This window comes from Salvia splendens, chromosome 15, assembly GCF_004379255.2.
Source record: "Salvia splendens isolate huo1 chromosome 15, SspV2, whole genome shotgun sequence".
In the NCBI taxonomy this organism is placed as follows: Eukaryota; Viridiplantae; Streptophyta; class Magnoliopsida; order Lamiales; family Lamiaceae; genus Salvia; species Salvia splendens.
In genome coordinates this window covers 3,765,040-3,785,265 of record NC_056046.1, presented here as the reverse complement: position 1 = coordinate 3,785,265, position 20,226 = coordinate 3,765,040, and the positions used below count along the sequence as shown (strand labels likewise).

Here is a 20,226-nt window from a genome sequence, read left to right as displayed (position 1 = left end):
TTCCATTTTAGCGTTGAATTTGGACGACCACATTAGTCTACCTTTGTTGATTTTTTATGGAGGTGAAGAAGGGAGACGTTCAGTTGTTTGATGTGTGTTTGATCCAGGAGTAGTTGCCACGCCGAAGCTTCTGATTTCAACTCTCCTTTTTGCTTCGTGGTTCCCACCTTGAGGACAAGGTGGATTTTAACCGTGGGGGAGTTGATACAAGTATTTCTACTATTATTATTTTGTTTAGATATTATAGGGATTTAGCATATCTTCCTTGTTTAGATATTATAGGGATTTAGCATATCTTTTTGTATCCACACATATTATAAATATGTGTGGAGTCTTCCATAATATTCATTCAATCAATATATGAAATTATCATTCTTTTGGCTCAATTGAGTAGCAAACAAGAAACATCTCCTAAGGTTGCCGACGAGACTGATCTCGCGCTCAACCGCCCCTTTTTGCCGTCCAAGTCACGACCCAACGTTGGGCGCTCGACAACGACGACATCTCGTTTCTTGATTTTGTGTGGAGATCGACGTTAATGAAGACGGTCCTTAACAGAATGCTTACAAGTCAAACATCGATATAATGATTAATGTAGATATATTTATTTTATCGATCAACGACTATGCTTATAATATAAGTATCAGTATTTGGTGAAAAAATAAGTAAATAACAATATCCAATTGTATTTATTACAAGGGTACGCGCAAGTCGAATTATTCATTACCAACGCAATTATATTAACCAAATATTTAATTAAAAATTATTTTATCGATCATATATCAAAAGTAAACACCTTCGTATTGTCCTCTTAATTAAAAGATATTCTTTTTATTGCAGAATGAAGTATTGACATATAATTTGGTTTGATTTTTGTTGCTCAGCATGCATGAAATGGCACTCCTCGTGTGCTATTTGTTTATTTTATATCGATCTTTACTTTGACCCAAATGTAATAATTCTTATTTGAAAAGATTTACAGAAATAATTTTCCTGGTTAAAAATGTGTCCGAATTGAATTCAAAATTATATGACGTTGAAAGTTAGTAGTAATATCTCTTTCTACGAGAGTACATGCAATTCGTATTTTATTTCATTATTCAATTATAAAAGAGCAACTCTTTGACGAAACTGAAGGGGTGATGAACGTGGAAAATTAGATTTTTTTTTACCAAAATAGATAGAATAGTAGTAAAGTGGAATATTTTATATGGACCGACAAAATGAGGAAAAGTTATTATTAAGGTATTTATGAAGGGGGGAATATTAAAATGAAGTTGCTAAATAACATTTGATTTCTACTACTATTACTATATCTTTGAACCATGTTAACTCATTTTTTATAATTAATTAATAAATGATAAATAATTGTTTTGTAACAAGGTTTGGAATTTTAAATGTTAAACGAAAAGTTTTCATACTTTTATAAGGTCGTCCAATTATCATATTTAATGTGCTTATAAATCATGTTTATTTTTATCCCTTATTTGGCTATATTTTTTTGAAAATTTCAGCCTATAACAATATATTGTAATTATCTTTTAACATTTTTACATACCTAAATAAATATAATTTTAAATAATTTAAAATTATCTTCCTATTTTCTTTGTCTAACTAACTAACATGCATCTATAAATACATACTTCTCCGTTCCATGATAATTGGATCGTATTAATTTTTAGATTGCTCTAGCTAACATGATTCAATCGTTTTTTATTTATATGAACTTTATTTGTATTCATATTTTACTTTTTTTTCTATCACTTTATTCTCTTTCTATTTAGTCTTAAACATTCGTTTCTTAATTTGCATGACTAAAAAAATTCCACAACTATAAATGAGACGGAAGAATTACCCAAATATTAGTAATACTACATTCCTTAATCTCCGTGTTTAAAAAAATTCCACAATTAAAAGCAATAGGAGTACTCCCTTCGTCCCCCAAATTTTGTTACATTTTTCCATTTCATCCGTCCCACAAATTTTGTCACATTTCACTCTTTACTATTTTTTATAGTAGACTCCACATTCCACTAACTTATTCACACTCACATTTTATTATAAAACTAATACTTTAAAAGTATGACTCAAATCCTATCAACTTTTTCAACCCACTTCCAATTATATTTTTAAAACCTGTGTCCGATCAGTAATAAAATTTGGGAATGAAGGGAGTATAATATAATTACATTTGTCCTAGATTCTCTCCACCGGAGGTGCAGCCTAGTTTTCCGTTACCCAATTTAAGGTAGTGTTCCTTCCCAAAGCAATAATTTCTGTTTTAGCTTGAGTATGCAAATTCTGCACCGTTAACTTATTTTGACTATTAAAACATTTAATTTAAAATTACTTATCAAATAAAATAAAAGATTTAAAATAAGCTCGAAGTCCACCGTAAGAAATGACGTAAGAGAATACGTCGGCTTAAACTAACTGTTGAGTAATCTGGCACTTTCTATGCGTCAACATATGTGTAAATACACACATGTATCGATTTACAAGAATCTGTATTAAAATAAAGAGTCTGATGTAATATTATAGATTATGAAACAATATTTGGTATAATTAAAATGCAAGTCTATTTCAGTTTGGCTGTACCTATGGAATTCTGTACACATGAATCAAAATATAGATTCATTTTACTACACTTTTATGAAATTGACTTTAAACTGGATATTACTCCTTTGGTCTCACTTTAAAAGTTTCAGTTTACTACTCCTATTTTTTAGTGTCCCACATTAGAAGTCTCAATTGGAATATTCCATAACGGTAATAGGTCTCATATTCTACTTACTTTTTTCCACTCACATTTTATTATAAAACTAATATATAAAAGTAGGATCCACATTCCACTATCTTATTTCAGCCACTTTCCTTTATATCACTTAAAACCCGTAACAAACTCAAATGAGACTCATAAAGTGGGATGGAGGGAACAATGTGTAGTAGTGTAGCACCATCTTTCACCTCATGTTTGAAACATTTAACATATGGTCACATCTGCAACTATACATTATTGCATACCATTTAATTAGTGGTACTACTTGTTAACTAATATCGTCAATATGAGAATCATAACTATATAAATTATTATTATTTTCAAATTAGAACTTAATGTTGTTACTTAATGTATCACTCCTACTACTACTATACTATAAATCACCACTTGAAAGTTTTTAGTGATGATGTACTTCTACCATATTGTTTGTTCTTTTATTACTATTTGTGTATATATTGTTGCGAAATAGTACTCCTTAGCTAAAAGAGAAAATTATTACTGGTATTTGTTTGTTCTTTTATTACTATTTGTGCATATATTGTTGCAAATTAGTACTCCTTAGGTAAAAGCGAAAATGTTTACTGTATTAAATTTATTCGTGTTATCGTGTATAGTAAGGTTACGGGTTTTTCTTCGCTGTAAAAAAGTTGTCATTTTTTACCCACCTTTGACGCACTATAAAGTGTAATAAAGGTTATGGGATTTTCTTGGTCGTGAATTTTTTTGCCATTTTTGACAACCTTTAAGTATACGTCATGTAAATACTAAATTCACATAATTGCAGCATACTATACGTTTTGTGTATATTCATATATATTGGTTAAATCTCTATACAAATAATTATAAATACCATTTTTTTAAAATTATAATTAAAATTCCAAGTTTGCATAATTAAAAGTCTAAAATTATAGCCAACTTAAAACACATCAAAATATTTCAGAAGTTTAGCATGCAAGTCCAATTGTTCCTCGTTCATTTGAGTCATATTGTATAGTTTGAAAAGTTTTACTATTATTCACCCTTTCGACTTATCAATTGTTGTATGAACATTGTCTTCACGCTTTGCCATATTTTATCCAATCGAACGACTCCTTCTCGGTTCCAAGTTCAACTTCCACCCGCGTCATCGGTTGGAACGACTAGTGTCGACGCCGGGCGAGGGTGTGATCAGAACCTGTTATCAAATTTCACTAGATAATGTTAATACAGCCTTCTCCACATAACACAGAATTTATTTGCACACTAGCTACACGTTCCTCATATTTTAAACAAATACATGTCAACTTAAATCCATTATTCTATTTTGTGGCAAACGATTGATCACCGTGATCATCCGCTGTACCGGCGTCATTAGTGACGCTAATTAAATCTCAAGTCAACCTCCCTTTGCTCATCTCATGTAAAAACACAAGGTTCATTGAACTTCAATTTTCTCCAGTATAAAATTAAATCAATAATCCCATACTAAATTTCTCTAATTTTTTAACATTTTAAATTACATCAAATTCCCCATGTCCATACGACCATACCTCTCTTAGAAAACAGCAACAAAAATCAGCACACAACTCTCTCTCTCTCTCTCTCTCTCTCTCTCTCTCTGAGTGTATATATACACACACACACACACAAACACTCACATACCCATTCATTGGCATCCCAAGGTTGGGTTGAATCATCTCTCTCTCTCTCTCTCTATTAAACAACAAAACACAAGCCTAGGGGCTTTGCTTTCAAAATTGTGTGAGGGGTAAAAGGAGAAATAAGCAGAAGAAGCAATGGTTAGTTCAGATATGGAGCAGATTAAGAGGAAGAAGAAAAAGAGCAGCATAGGCATCTCTTTCAAGTCGATATTCATGCATGCCGATAAATACGACAAGGCGTTGATGGGATTGGGTTTGCTCGGCGCAATCGGCGACGGAGTCTCCATGCCTGTCATGCTCTTAGTCACAAGCAAGCTCATGAACAGCTTCGGAACTTCCCAGGTCTCTCTGTCGGAAAACTTCACCCACTCCATCAACAAGGTCAGTTTCTTCTCCATCGCCAATGTCCGATTTTTCCCTTTTTTAACTTTAATTTTAATAAATAAATTAACCAGGCCTATTTATGGCATCCTTAATAGCTACGTCAGTCCAGGACTTAATTGCGAGTGATATTTTATTTTTATCCGATTCTCGGAACTATGCAAGAATTGGTTTTATTTTTCGTATTTTCTTGAATTTTCATTTCTAACTAAACATTTGTTTTTTTCTGGTTTATCTCTTTCAGAATGCGTTGGTTCTTTGCTACATGGCTTGCGTGCAATGGGTAGCTTGCTTTCTGGGTAGGTGAAATTTCAAATTTTCAAATGTTAATAATACTATAGAATATACTAATACAGATAGCATACAATTTGACTTTGATTTATTATGCTTATAAATAAAATGAACCATTTGTTTAGAGGGATATTGCTGGACAAGAACAGCAGAGAGACAAGCTTCACGACTAAGAACTAGATACCTCAAAGCTGTAATGAGACAAGATGTCGGCTACTTCGACCTCCACGTCACCAGCACGGCCGAGGTCATCGAGAGCGTCTCCAGCGACAGCCTAGTCATTCAAGATTCCATCAGTGAAAAGGTCCGTTAAAAATAAGTAATGTTGCAAGCAATATATAAATGTTATCCAACTGAGATTTTCTTGGAAAGTACCTTAAACGGACAATATTATACTAATGTTGATTTAAAAAAATAAAACAGGTTCCGGTTTTTGTGATGAACCTATCGACCTTCCTGGGATCGTACGTGGCAGCATTCATAATGCTGTGGAGGCTAGCGATCGTGGGGTTCCCGTTCATCATCCTGCTAGTGATCCCGGGGCTGATGTACGGGCGGGCACTGATGAGCATTGCTAGGAAGATACGGGATGAGTACAGCAAGGCGAACGTGATCGTGGAGCAGGCACTCTCCTCTGTCCGCACCGTCTACTCTTTTGTTGGCGAGAGTAGGACTATTGCGTCCTACTCTGCCGCCCTGCAGGGGACCGTTAGCCTCGGACTCAGGCAGGGTCTGGCTAAGGGTCTTGCCATTGGTAGTAACGGCGTCGTTTTTGCCATATGGTCATTCATGTCTTACTATGGAAGTAGGCTTGTCATGTACCACAATGCTCGAGGCGGGACTGTCTTTGCTGTTGGAGCCGCCATTGCTATTGGTGGATTGTAAGAATCTTACTCACTTCGTTACTTGTTAATTGAGTCATTTTTTTCATTTCTAAGAAGTTTGATTCATTTCTATTTTTGGCAAAAATTAATACCGGCTTTTGTGTTGGTTTTGAATTTTAATATGATGTTTTTTAATTGGACAGGTCGCTAGGCTCGGGGCTGTCGAACCTCAAGTACTTCTCCGAGGCAAGTGCGGCCGCGGAGAGGGTGAGGGAGGTGATCAAGAGAGTCCCCAAGATAGATTCGGACAGCATGGAGGGGCAGATGCTGGAGAATGTGTCTGGAGAAGTTGAGTTCAGACATGTCGCTTTCGCGTACCCTTCGCGGCCAGAGAGTGTAATCTTTGAGGATTTCAACCTCAGGGTTCCTGCAGGGAAGACGGTGGCGTTGGTTGGGGGGAGTGGTTCGGGGAAGTCTACCGTGATCGCTCTGCTGCAGAGGTTCTATGACCCGGTCGGGGGCGAGATCCTCTTCGATGGAGTGGCGATTGACAAGCTGCAGCTCAAGTGGCTGAGGTTGCAAATGGGGTTGGTTAGTCAGGAGCCGGCTCTTTTTGCTACCACCATTAAGGAGAACATTCTGTTCGGGAAGGAAGATGCATCCATGGAAGAGGTTATTGAGGCTGCTAAAGCTTCCAATGCTCATAACTTCATCACGAGCCTGCCTCAAGGCTACGATACGCAGGTAAATATCGTTATTTCATATGGTGTAGCATCTAATAAAATAGTCATGATGGATGGGCTAGCTGGTCTTGTTTTCACCACTTTAATTAATGGCCTTGTTGGTGTTAACCGAGTAAAAAAAATTAGTGGTCTGGACATATTGTCATATTGTATATTCAACCAATCACAATTTCATAAACCGTTTCTCTCATTCTCTTTTTTTCTGCATATGGTTGATTACACCACTAAATTTTTATTATGCTGTCACTAAGCAAACCATACATGTAGTAGGGTCGACTGTTTCTCTCTTCCCTTATAGTTAAAAACAAATTTATTACCAAACGACAAGTGGATGCATCAAGATAGCAACTTGGCTATATATGCTAATGCAATATTAATGGATAATGATGTGTAGACATTCTTCAATTCAATATAGTTACAATCCAACGTATGAACTGATGTAATGTTCTAGAACTTGATATTTATTTGCCTAGTTGACTAACTGTTTGCATAACTTGGAACAAGTATACTGAGGTAAATCTTGGTCATTTTCATGAAATATTTTCTCTGTCTAAATTCAGGTTGGAGAGAGAGGTGTGCAAATGTCTGGAGGTCAAAAGCAGAGGATAGCCATAGCCAGAGCCATAATAAAGGCCCCCAAAATCCTCCTTCTGGATGAGGCCACCAGCGCTCTGGACTCTGAGTCCGAGCGCGTGGTGCAGGAAGCCCTCGACAAGGCGGCCGTGGGGCGAACAACCATCACCATCGCCCACCGCCTCTCCACCATCCGCAGCGCAGACCTCATCGCGGTGGTGCAGAAAGGCCAGGTGATGGAGATCGGGTCGCACGAAGACCTCATAGAAGACGAGCACGGCCTCTACACGTCCCTCGTCCGCCTCCAACAAACCGAGAGGGACGACCACCACCACCACCCGGCCGTCGTCCCTACTTCCACAATGCCAGGTTCCATCACTATCTCCAACAATGACATCCACAACACGAGCAGCAGAAGGCTGTCGTTAGCGAGCAGGACCAGCTCGGCCAACTCGGTCGCACCAACTCGACCGCACCAAGTTGATGAGCCGCACGAGCAAGTGTTCCGCCCGCCTTCTTTTAAACGGCTACTTGCTATGAACCTGCCCGAGTGGAGGCAGGCGACAATGGGCTGCATAGGCGCAATACTCTTCGGTGCGATCCAACCTCTCTACGCCTTCGCGATGGGGTCGATGATCTCCGTGTATTTCGAAAAGGATCACAGAGAGATCAAGAGGCAGACGAAGATATACGCCTTATGCTTCGTCGGCCTAGCCGTGTTCTCCATGCTCGTCAACATCTTGCAACACTACAACTTCGCCGCGATGGGGGAGCACCTGACCAAGAGGATCCGGGAGAGGATGCTGTCGAAGATCCTCACATTCGAAATCGGGTGGTTTGATCAGGACGAAAACGCTACAGGCGCTGTCTGCTCCAGACTCGCCAAGGATGCCAATGTGGTATGTTAGTTACATATAGTTTTGTGATTTAATATTTCGTTTTCAATCTTTATGATACTGACCAGAATTTGACCATATTTACAAAGGTGAGGTCGCTCGTAGGCGACAGAATGGCCTTGCTGATACAGACATTCTCTGCAGTGACCATAGCTTTCACAATGGGGCTTGCTGTGGCGTGGAAGCTCGCATTAGTGATGATTGCAGTTCAACCTCTCATCATCATCTGCTACTACTTAAAACGTGTTCTACTCAAGAACATGTCAAAACAGGCAATCAAAGCACAAGAAGAGAGCAGCAAGCTCGCAGCTGAAGCGGTCTCCAATCTCAGAACCGTGGCAGCCTTCTCGTCCCAAGCCCGGATACTCAAAATGCTGGAACACGCGCAAAGAGGGCCGCGGAAGGAGAGCATACGCCAGTCCTGGTTCGCGGGGATCGGGCTAGGGACGTCTCAGAGCCTCATGACATGCACTTGGGCTCTGGATTTCTGGTATGGCGGGAAACTAATAGACGAAGGGTTCATCAGCGCGAAGGCGCTGTTTCAGACGTTCATGATTTTGGTGAGTACCGGGAGAGTGATTGCGGATGCAGGGACGATGACGAATGACTTAGCTAAAGGAGCTGATGCAGTCGGATCCGTGTTCACCGTTTTGGATAGGTACTCGTTGATTGAGCCCGAGGATCCCGATGGCTTGAAGGCCGGGAAGCTCATTGGGCGCGTTGAGATTGAGGACGTTGATTTTGCGTATCCGGCTAGGCCAGACACGATGATCTTCAGAGGCTTCTCGTTGAGCATTGAGGCAGGGAGATCCACTGCTTTAGTGGGGCAGAGTGGTTCGGGGAAGTCGACTATCATAGGCCTGATTGAGAGATTTTATGATCCTTTAAAGGGTGTGGTGAAAATAGACGGTCGAGATATAAAGACGTATGATCTGCGGTCGCTGAGGAAACACGTGGCGTTGGTGAGTCAGGAGCCCACGTTATTCGCGGGTACCATCAGAGAAAACATAACTTACGGGGCGGATGAGGGCGTGGGGGAGGCGGAGGTGGTGGAGGCGGCGAAGGCGGCCAACGCGCACGATTTTATCGCGGGGTTGAAGGACGGGTACGAGACGTTCTGCGGGGACAGGGGGCTGCAGCTGTCGGGGGGGCAGAAGCAGAGGATTGCGATAGCCAGGGCGATACTGAAGGATCCCGCGGTGCTGCTGCTGGACGAGGCGACGAGCGCGCTGGACACGCAGTCGGAGAAGGTGGTGCAGGACGCGCTGGAGAGGGTGATGGTGGGGCGGACGAGCATCGTGGTGGCGCACAGGCTGAGCACGATACAGAGCTGCGACGCGATCGCGGTGGTGGAGAAGGGGAAGGTGGTGGAGAAGGGGACGCACGCGGCGTTGATAGGGAAGGGGGAGAGAGGGGTGTATTACTCGCTTGTTAGCCTACAAAGATATTCACATAATTAAGTTGATGCTGCCTCTTTTTTTTTTTAAATAAATGTTTCTTGTCTGAGATTAATATGCAGACTTTTTCTTCCATTTTTGGAGGAGCAGTGGAATTGATGGAGGCTGTGTTAATTCCTCGCTCAATTCATCTGCAATGTTTTTGCACATGTTATGTGTACATGTATAACAAATTAAGAAAGGAAAGCTTAAGAGTTTTTCTCTTTGTTTTTTCTGTTTGTAGCTGTGAGAATTAATTGCTACTACTATGATATAACCTGGATTTTATGTTTTTGTCTTTGTAGCTATAGCTTAATACCACCTTAGGAATTAAATATAACTGTGATTTCAAGCCTCGTGAATCTAGTTTCTAACAAAGAAAACTGGATTAAAAAGATCACTTAGGTCTTATAATAGTCCTCCTATACAATAATTGAAAATATATAACAAACTTCGCACCAAATTATTCAAATAAATCAATTCCTTTTGATGTTTTGCAGGCAAGTGAATATAAATTTAAAAGTCGCGCTATGATAGACTCGAGCCTGACCTTTGGCATTATACATTATTATTATTCTATCGTTTCAGACACATTTTGCATTGTAGCTAATATTTATTTCAAACTAGCTCATAGTAATGGGCTCACAAGTCACAACCCAAATAGATTATTAATAAAATTAAAACGTCTCATAAAAAGGAGGACGCTACTAATAACTAATCTAGAGAGTAGAGTTTGATGAATTGACAAAAATAATTCAAGTAATTAGTCTAATGTTTATTTTAATGACTTGATTAATTTTGAGTTATTTTTAATACTTTTATATTTCAAATACTTCAATTTATATGTTATTGATCTATCATATCACTCAAATTAAATATTTCATATTAGTATTTAAGTGTCATATACTTTGTAAATCGATGCAAATATATATAAAAATTACTTAAAAATTAAAGACCATGTGAAAGTACTAGATAAGTAAAAGTTGTTCAATCAATTAGAGCATCCACATCGGAGAGCAGGCTCCGTCCGTCCGTGCCGTTGGCAAAGACACGCTTGTCTGTCGATGCGCTCTTGCCGCTGGCACGGACGTGCTCTTAGCTAAAAGCACGTTCGTTCCAGCGAGCAGGGCGACGTGGCACGTTTCTATTGGCTGTTGGCATTTTTTTTTAAAAAAAATTGAAAATAATACCAAAAATTAAAAAATTTATATATTTTCGGATTCCCAAAAATATACAGATTTTATTACCATTTTTTTGAATTTTTTTTTGAATTTTTTTTAAAAATTTTAATCCCAAAATCATAATTCATCATCCATTTGGGCGAAATTTGGCCACGAGTAGTGGTTTTTTTTAATTTTATGAATTTAATTATGTAATTTTTAATTTTTAGGATTTAAATTATGTAATTTTTAATTTTTAAGACTTAAATTATGTAATTTTTTAATTTCTAGGATTTTAATTATGTAATTTTTAATTTTTTTGTAATTTGTAATTTTATTTCGGTTATTTTTAATGAATTTTAATTTTGTGGAAATGTTTTTATTTAAATTGAATAATGAAATGGTGGGGCCCTTGTGCTCGTCCTTGCGGAAGAGCACGGATGTGAGTGTTGTGCTCTTGCCTAAGAGCAGGGAGTAAAAGTGGGGCCGGGCCTACATCCGTGCTCGTTGGCAAGAGCACGAATGTGGATGTTCTTAGATAGCAATACAAACTATGAAGTGCACCGTGCATAACATATATACGAAAGATGATATCTGTTTCTTCACAAGTAATTTTTTAAAATATTTTCATGATCATATCATTTAGTTAATGATTTGGGAGTCCAATTTTCGAATCTTTCTTATATAATATAAAAGATGATCATTTAGTTAGTGATTTGGGAGTCCAATCTTCGAATCTTTTTGTACTGGATTCCCAAGTGATCTGCAATGTTTTTGTACATGGTTTATGTGTATGTCAGTATGTGTACTGGCAAACTCCTCATACAGATAGTAATGGGCTCACAAGACTCAACCCAAGTAGATTATTAACAAAATTAAACGTCTTGTACATAGGAGTAAGCTATAGGGAATTGACAAAAAAATAATGAGTGAACTAACTCAAAAGTTCCTAATTTTTCCGTTTGTGACACTGCAGGTCCCTAAAAACATATCGCCGGACAATCCTAACCTTAAACATAATCACATATCTTGTTTTTTCTGACTAAAATGCCCTTAAGCCCTAGAAGGGCATTCTGGTCACCTCAGTAAAAATGCTGACAGTGGTGGCCTGCATGCTGCACCACATCTATTGTTCACACATGTTCCTGAATAATTGCGGCATAATTATTATTTTTATTCACACCTGGTAAGTTATCAATTTTTAATTTAGATTAATCAGAACAATTGAAAACACAACGTTAATATACATAAACATTTTATATAAAGCTAGTCCAATACTTTTAAATTATTGAATTTACATAGATTACATGGAAAGAAAATTGAAATTGTATATTGTAAATGATGGTGCCGTGAAACCCTATAATTAGATTTTCTGTTGGTTGATATTCATTTAAAATTTCGTTTACAACATTTAAAGCAACACTATATTTAACAAAATGTTTTGAAATGATACTATGAGAGCATATATGTTAAGGCTCTTCTTCCTTAACTGCGATCAACGACGTCTACCGTCGAACACGAACGTCCGGCGCCCTAACGTAGGGTCGTCGGAATCTTCTCGAACCTGCTGTGCGCGAGGCCTCTCGTCGGGCAGCAGGGTTGCGAGGGTTTCTTGTTTGTAAAGCAACGTGAAGTTGGGCAATGTAATTCTTATTGATATTGATCATGGATAAAATAGCCCTATTTATAATCTACGGACCCTAGGTTTGGTTCGACCTAATCCTAAACATCGGGAAAGAACCAACAAGAAAACCCGACGGAGCTTATAATTACGCTCGACGCAAATTAAAACAAAAAATAAAATATTCCCAAAAATAAAAGAAATAAAAAGATTAAAAAAAACGTCTACTACTAGAAAGCAATAAAGATAATTATGGGAACTCCTATTTGGTGACGAAGTTGCCAAATCGGCTCGGAGGCTTCGCATTCCTTGTCGGCTTCGACCTTGCAATTGACGTTTCATCTCGCGCCTCTCTCCTCTGCGTGACTTCGTCCACCCTCTGCTCCTGCTCGCCAACCGGCTCTAGCCGTGGCCGAGGCTCCGTTGGGACCGTATCAACCCCCCCTTCCATAGCCACATCCTTGTCCTCAAGGAGGATGTTTGGAAACCTCTGACGTAGCATATCCATTGGCTCCCAGGTCGGAGACTCGGTTCCATCGGACCACCTAACCAACGCGTGTTCCGTGGGCTGATCCCCACCCCAAAGCAGCCTCTTATCCAACACACGCACCGGATACACAACCGGGCGATCGCCGTCAAAATCCGAGGGCAGATCCCCCCACCTAGTATCCGACTCTCCTCTTACAAATGGCCGAAGGAGGCTTACGTGGAACACGTTATGAATCCTGCTCCCCTCCGGCAAACGCAACCTATAAGCCACTTGCCCGATTCGTTCAATGACCTCAAATGGACCGTAATAGCGGCGAGCCAGCTTCGCCGATAGCGGCCGTGCCACCGAATGTTGCCGATACGGCTGGAGTTTGAGCAGCACTTTATCTCCCGGAACAAACTCCACGCTGCGACGATGTTTATTTGCCGCCTCTTGCATCCGTTGTTGGGCGCGTGATAGATTCCCGCGTAGGCGAACCAATAGTTCGCTTCGCTGCCTGATCAAATCCGCCACAGACGGGGGTGTCGCAGCCGATGGAGGGGCGAAAACGAGGCTGGGTGGGTCCCGCCCATACAACGCCTTGAATGGCGACATGCCGAGCCCCGCGTGATGGAAGCAATTCAACGCGAGTTCCGCCCACGGCAGGAAGTTAGTCCACTTCGAGGGGCGATCCCCAGCAAAAGCCCGCAGATATTGTTCGAGGCCCCTATTGCGCACTTCCGTTTGACCATCTGATTGCGGATGGTATGCCGTCGAGAAGTTCAACTTAGTGCCGCTAAGTCGCATTATCTCCTCCCAAATCTTGTTTAAGAACACTGGATCCCGATCCGATACTAGTGTCTTGGGGAACCCATGATGGCGCACCACTGTGTTAACAAATAGATGTGCGACTCGTAGTGCGTCAAAACGTGTTGGCAAAGCGGCAAAGTGGGCGTATTTGGATAATCGATCCACGACGACCATGATGGCCGTGTACCCTCGCGACGGGGGCAGTCCGGTGATGAAGTCCATTGACACATCCTCCCAAACCTGCGAAGGGACTGGCAATGGCTGTAGCAGGCCCGCTGGCCTCTGAGTAGAGTACTTCGTCGTTTGGCAAACGACACATGCCTGTACGAACCGACGGATCTCCTTCTTCATGTTTGGCCAATAAAACTCCGCTGTCACGCGTCGCAGTGTTCGTTCAAAGCCCGGGTGGCCTGCCGCTTGGGAACAGTGATATTCGGTCAGAATCGGGTTGCGGGCCGAAGACCGGGACCCCACATAGATGCGCCTGTGGTAGTACACGAGCCCATCCACCCATGTCAAGTGTGGCGGGGCGCGACCCTCTTTAATCTCCCTAGTCAGCTCGTGCAGTTCCGGAGAAGACACCGTCTCGCGGCGTAGCAACTCAATCAAGTGTGGGACTGGACAGGCGGCTGCCATCAGTGACGCCTCGTCGGCTTGCGCATCCCCGGCCTCGTCGGCTTCCAGACTAGCCCCTGTTTCCTCGGCCGTCGGTGCAGAGCGACGCGAGAGGGCATCCGCAGCTCGGTTCGTCGACCCTTTTTTGTACTCTATTGTGAACTTGTATCCCATTAACTTCCTCACATAGAGCTGCTGATCCGGGGTCTGAACCACCTGCTGGAGTAGTTCCTTCAAGCTCTTTTGATCGCTCCGAATAACGAACGCGCGACCCAAAAGATATTGACGCCATTTCTGTACCGCCTCCACAATTACGTATAATTCTTTGTGGTATGTTGAGGCTACTCGCCGACGTGGCCCCAACTTTTTGCTAAAAAATGCAATGGGGTGGTTGTCCTGCAACAGCACAGCCCCAATGCCCACATCCGACGCATCAGTCTCAATGCAGAACTTGCGATCAAAATCCGGTAAGCGAAGGGGCTGTGGTCATTGCGCCTTTCAAGTCATCAAAGCTAGCCTCCGCGTCTGAGGACCATTTGAAAGAGTCCTTTTTGAGCAGTTCGGTCAGTGGAGCTGCTATCATCGCGTAGCCGGCAATAAAACGACGATAGTAACCTGTCAAACCCAAGAATCCCCGAAGCTGCTTAACAGACCTTGGTTTCGGCCATGATGTCATTGCTGCGATTTTACTAGGGTCGGCCTTTACCAAGCCTTCGTCGATTAAGTGGCCCAAATATTCCACCGTGGAGCTACAGAATGAGCATTTTGATAACTTCACGAAGAAACTGTTCTTCTGCAAGACCTCCAGTACCGCGGCAAGGTGCTCTCCGTGCGACTCCATCGACGGGCTATAGACCAGAATGTCGTCGAAGAATACTATGACGAATTTCCGGAGCATCGGTTGGAAAATGGCGTTCATTGCGGCCTGAAACGTTGACGGAGCGTTTGTGAGGCCAAACGGCATAACCAAAAACTCAAAGTGCCCATCATGTGTGCGGAAGGCTGTTTTAAAGATGTCCTTGTCATGCATTCGTATCTGATGGTACCCCGAACGGAGGTCCAACTTAGTGAAAATCCGCGCCTTGCCTAGCTCATCAAAGAGTTCGTCCGCCGTAGGAATCGGAAAGTGATCCGGGACCGTCGCGCCATTCAGAGCACGATAATCGATGCAAAAGCGAAACGTCCCGTCCTTCTTCCTGATCAGGAGCACGGGCGATGAGAATGGACTACTGCTTCGTTGAATGATGCCTTGATCAAGCATGTCCCGGACCTGCCGTTCGATCTCGTTCTTCTGAAAATACGGATAGCGATAGGGTCTCACATTTACTGGTTTTGTGCCCGGTAGTAAATGGACTCGATGATCGAACGCCCGTTTGGGCGGCATTCCCACCGGCAAGCTAAAGATCGGTCGGAAACGCGTCAGTACTTCCAAAATTTCCGGCGGTAGGTCCCCCGGAAAGTCTTCCCCTGCGGCCTGCTCCGATTGGCCGGTGTCCTGGTCCAACAACAATAGTTCGAACACGTCGAGGACGTCTCGGGAAGGAACCAGCGATGACAACATATGCAGGGTCACGCGACGCGGAGCCGGCAAAATCCCCTTCAACACCACTCGCCGGTCTCCTTGAGCGAACGTTAGCTTTTTGTCCGCGAAATCCGCTGTGATGGGGCCTAAGGATTCGAGCCAGTCCATCCCAAGAATCACGTCCGGCCCATGTACCGGTAGAATATGCAAATCCACCACAAATGATGTCCCCTGTACGTCCAACTTTGTCTGCTTGGAGATATGCGAGCAAAGTAATGCCTCGCCATTCCCCACAATGACCCTAAAAGGACGGATGGGCGATAGAGGTAAGTGCAGGCTCTCGGCGATTTGTGGGTGCATGAAATCCCGATCACTCCCTGTATCAATCAAGATAGATACCTCCCGATCCTGTATCGTCCCTATAACTTTCAGCGGTCGGGATCGTCGTCCCTCATACATCGCATGGATGTGCGCCACCTCTGCGTCGGGGCATTCGTCTGCTGGGGGCTGCTCTAAGTCGATGACGTCGTCCTCTTCCGTCTCATCGGCGTAGCAGAGGAGTCGCTGCTTACACACGTGGCCAATGACCCACTTCTCGGGGCAGAAATAACACAACCCCAACCGTGCGCGCTCGGCTCTCTCCGCTTGGGACACGCGAATGCGAGGAGGGTTGGCCGCACGCCCTGGGATAGGTTGTTGGGGTGGCCCGACGGCATTGTGGCCTACTTGTGTGGCGGCTGGCGGTCCTGTCGGAACCCGGTTGTCCCGTGGTTGCCAAGGCCGGCGAGACGGCTGCTGTGGAACTTGGGAGTCCGCGAGTTCCAGGGTTAACGCCATCGCTGCGGCCAGCGACGACGGGCGATGTAGGCGGACCCGCTCCTGCATATCGGGTTTTAAGCCTGCCACGAACAGCGTGAACAACTTAGTCTCCGGAATCCCTTGAACCCGATTTAAATACTTCTCGAACGTGTCATGATATTCGAGCACCGACCCCGTCTGAGTTAGCTTTGCCAATAAGCCGAAGTAGTCCTGAAAACTCTGTCTGTCGAAACGGTGTCTTACGTCCTCCAAGAACTCCCGCCACGTGACGAAATCGTTATTCGCGCAATAATTAAAAATCCACTCCGACGCCGGAGGATCAAACAACATCACTTCATAATGTAAGCGTTGGGCGTCTGGCATCATAAGGTGATCAAAATAATACTGGACTCTCGATACCCAATTTGATGCGTCCGACCCATCGAAGCGCAGAGCCGTCATCTTGACCTTCTCTGATTTGTCGAATGGTGCCTCCCTCGCGGTAAAACGCTGAGGAGGATCCCAACACGATGCTGGACGGTCAAAAACCTGATTATAACCGTGGGTTCTGTTGCGATGCGCGCCGAACCCTAATTGGTCCCAAGCGTCGGGCTGGCGACCATAACCCCCCTGTCGACCTCCTGCAGGATTGCGAGGCCTGGGCGCCCCCTCCCACGGTCTCTTCCCCCGCACATCCATCGGTTCGTCCTCCTCCCAATCCTCGGTCCGCGATTGGGGTTCCGCCTCTCGGGTGAGGATCGGTTCCCACGTTTCGAACCTCCGATCCGTCTCCTCTCTCCACACGTCCAATCTGTCGAAACGATCCAACAAGCGGTCCAGTTTCGCGTTAACCTGGTCGCCCGGCTGGCCCTCGTCTCCCGGGTTAGACTCACCCCCCAAATCCCCAAACGGCGGATGATCAAACCCCCCTGTATCACGGCGATTCTGCGGATGGCCACGCCGCGGTTGGCCCCAACCCGCTCTGCCGTAATTATTGTATCGTCTCATGAGTTCAACAGAAAGCACCAGTTGTTAAGGCTCTTCTTCCTTAACTGCGATCAACGACGTCTACCGTCGAACACGAACGTCCGGCGCCCTAACGTAGGGTCGTCGGAATCTTCTCGAACCTGCTGTGCGCGAGGCCTCTCGTCGGGCAGCAGGGTTGCGAGGGTTTCTTGTTTGTAAAGCAACGTGAAGTTGGGCAATGTAATTCTTATTGATATTGATCATGGATAAAATAGCCCTATTTATAATCTACGGACCCTAGGTTTGGTTCGACCTAATCCTAAACATCGGGAAAGAACCAACAAGAAAACCCGACGGAGCTTATAATTACGCTCGACGCAAATTAAAACAAAAAATAAAATTCCCAAAAATAAAAGAAATAAAAAGATTAAAAAAAACGTCTACTACTAGAAAGCAATAAAGATAATGATGGGAACTCCTATTTGGTGACGAAGTTGCCAAATCGGCTCGGAGGCTTCGCATTCCTTGTCGGCTTCGACCTTGCAATTGACGTTTCATCTCGCGCCTCTCTCCCCTGCGTGACTTCGTCCACCCTCTGCTCCTGCTCGCCAACCGGCTCTAGCCGTGGCCGAGGCTCCGTTGGGACCGTATCAATATAAGTGAACAAGTGTCAACATTTTACGCATTACACATTTTACTAGGTAATTTACTAATAGGAGTAATATAATATTATTAATAAAATGTCGTCTTCTTCATTAACCACACGACAACAATTGTTGTTAGTTGTTACATATTTCAACTCTGTAATTTTTGATACTTTACATTCGTTCAGCTCCTCTTTACCTTTCAACATCTGGTCATTTAGGCGTCTAAAATAATATTTTAGTGAGGGCTGAAAATGATTTTCAGAATTTTAAAAAATTTAAAAGTAGAAAAATCAAGAAAATGGAACTCTTGGGAGGGGCTTAAGCCCTTCCCCACCTCTTACTGTGTGTATCCCACTGCTTTGGAGATTCGTCATATTCATACATGCGTGTCTTTATGCTTTTTCATATTTTATTGAATAGACTAAATATCTTTTAGTTACTACTATTGCAGTTTACGAAGAAAAGAAATGAATTGAAAAAAAAACTTGAAATATAGCAAGAGAAATATAAGCGAGTGGGAAATATTAAATATGATTTGACAAAAGTCTGGGTAAGGTCTGCAAATCAATGTAGGTGTGCGCAGAGTAGGTTTGCAGATTGCGGGTACTTTGACTAAAATGCCCTTCAAGGCATTTGGGTATTTTGGTCCGAAAATTGGCTACAAAAACAAGATATGTGATTATGTTTAAGGTTAGGGTCATCTGACGATTTTTTTTTTGTTAGAGGCATGCAATGTCACAAACGAAAAGTTAGGGTGTTCACTCAAAAATAATTCAAGTTAGTCCATTGTTTACTTCAATGAATTGATTAATTTTGAGTTTGTGTTATCATGTTATATTTCGACTACTTAATTTATGGAGTATTTTATTAATCTATCACTCAAATTAAATGTTTCATATTAGTATTGCATAACATATTCTTTGTATCTATACAAATATATGGAGTACATTATAAAAAAATAAAAATAAAAGACAATGTGAAATAGATAAGTAAAAGTAATTCTATATAGCAACACAAACAACGAAGGATAGTATTTGTATGAGTATCTTCATAGATATATATTTTTTAAAAATACATTCATGATCATTTTGTTAATGATTTGGCCATTTGGGAGTCCAATTTTCGAATCTAGCTTTTAAATATAAAAAGATGCTTTTTCCTTTCTTAAAATATTAATATTCATTCCCCAAGTATGCAATTAATGTTTGTTAGTGTATACGAAGTCAATATGATCCACGTATTAAATGTTTTATATGGACCATGTGATTATACGTGTATTTTCCCAATATTTAAAGGAGCATTGTCACGTCATTATCAATCTTATGGTGCAGATCAGCCACAACATTTGTCCTATATTTTCTACTACTATTATTAGGTATCAATATTATTTATTGAATTACAACTTACAAGTGAGTCGCACTTGATAAACACTTCGAAAAAAGATCTTATCAATTAATTAAGCCTTTTAATTTGCAAATAAAGTTTTGTTTTATCAAGTTTTTTTTAATATATTTTAAATAGAATGATGTATACATTGAATTGTGTTCACAATATAGGATTATTCAATACTTTATCAATCGGAATGACTAGATCGTATCAATTATTGAAATAAACAAAATAGATTTAATTTGTAGTAATTTATATAAAAAAATCGTTGGTTATTAAACTAAAGTCACTCTAATTTGTCTCCGTATACACCATGTACTAACTTCACCTTATCGGTTAAATAAGCATTATTCTTTTTTAAAATGTAAATATGTGCATATTTTACCTTTTTCGTGATCTTGAAATAATTGATTAAGTTCCTTTCATTCGAATCAACCAGATTATAGATGAACTCTTGTGCAACCTTTTTACTTCTAAAGATTTGGGAAGGATATTCAATATTTTTTGCTAATTATTACATGGTGACTAGTTGAATGACTAATTAATTTAATTATGTAAATATAAGATAATGTTGTGGTCCCATACGATAGAAGAACAATTTAAAATTTCTATATTCTCTCTGGAACATATTGTGATAAATAACGTGTTTGATCGACTGGAAGATTCATA

The 20,226-nt window shown here is 41.6% G+C and overlaps 2 protein-coding genes across 2 annotated transcripts; one reads left to right on the top strand and one right to left on the bottom strand.

Annotated features, from left to right (window-relative positions):
• The first annotated feature begins 4,392 nt into the window (after positions 1-4,392).
• LOC121769136 (ABC transporter B family member 15-like) lies at positions 4,393-9,789 on the top strand. The gene is made up of 7 exons (XM_042165836.1): positions 4,393-4,800; positions 5,045-5,099; positions 5,217-5,395; positions 5,515-5,972; positions 6,119-6,659; positions 7,219-8,130; positions 8,217-9,789. The coding sequence occupies exons 1-7, from the start codon at positions 4,555-4,557 to the stop codon at positions 9,585-9,587; spliced, it is 3,762 nt and encodes a 1,253-aa protein (XP_042021770.1). The 5' UTR covers positions 4,393-4,554; the 3' UTR covers positions 9,588-9,789.
• Positions 9,790-14,695: 4,906 nt separating this feature from the next.
• On the bottom strand, positions 14,696-17,566 carry LOC121768675. The gene has a single exon (XM_042165219.1). It carries the CDS (start codon positions 17,564-17,566, stop codon positions 14,696-14,698), a length of 2,871 nt encoding a protein of 956 aa, XP_042021153.1.
• Between the last annotated feature and the right edge of the window lie 2,660 nt (positions 17,567-20,226).

What these genes read in the sequence shown, in the direction of transcription:
- LOC121768675 (XM_042165219.1), bottom strand. Translation starts at nt 17,566, where the DNA reads ATGAGACGATACAATAATTACGGCAGAGCGGGTTGGGGCCAACCGCGG.
- LOC121769136 (XM_042165836.1), top strand. Translation starts at nt 4,555, where the DNA reads ATGGTTAGTTCAGATATGGAGCAGATTAAGAGGAAGAAGAAAAAGAGC. An exon ending in TCACCCACTCCATCAACAAG is followed by an intron (nt 4,801 to 5,044) that starts GTCAGTTTCTTC and finishes TATCTCTTTCAG; the next exon opens with AATGCGTTGGTTCTTTGCTA. An exon ending in AAGATTCCATCAGTGAAAAG is followed by an intron (nt 5,396 to 5,514) that starts GTCCGTTAAAAA and finishes AAAATAAAACAG; the next exon opens with GTTCCGGTTTTTGTGATGAA.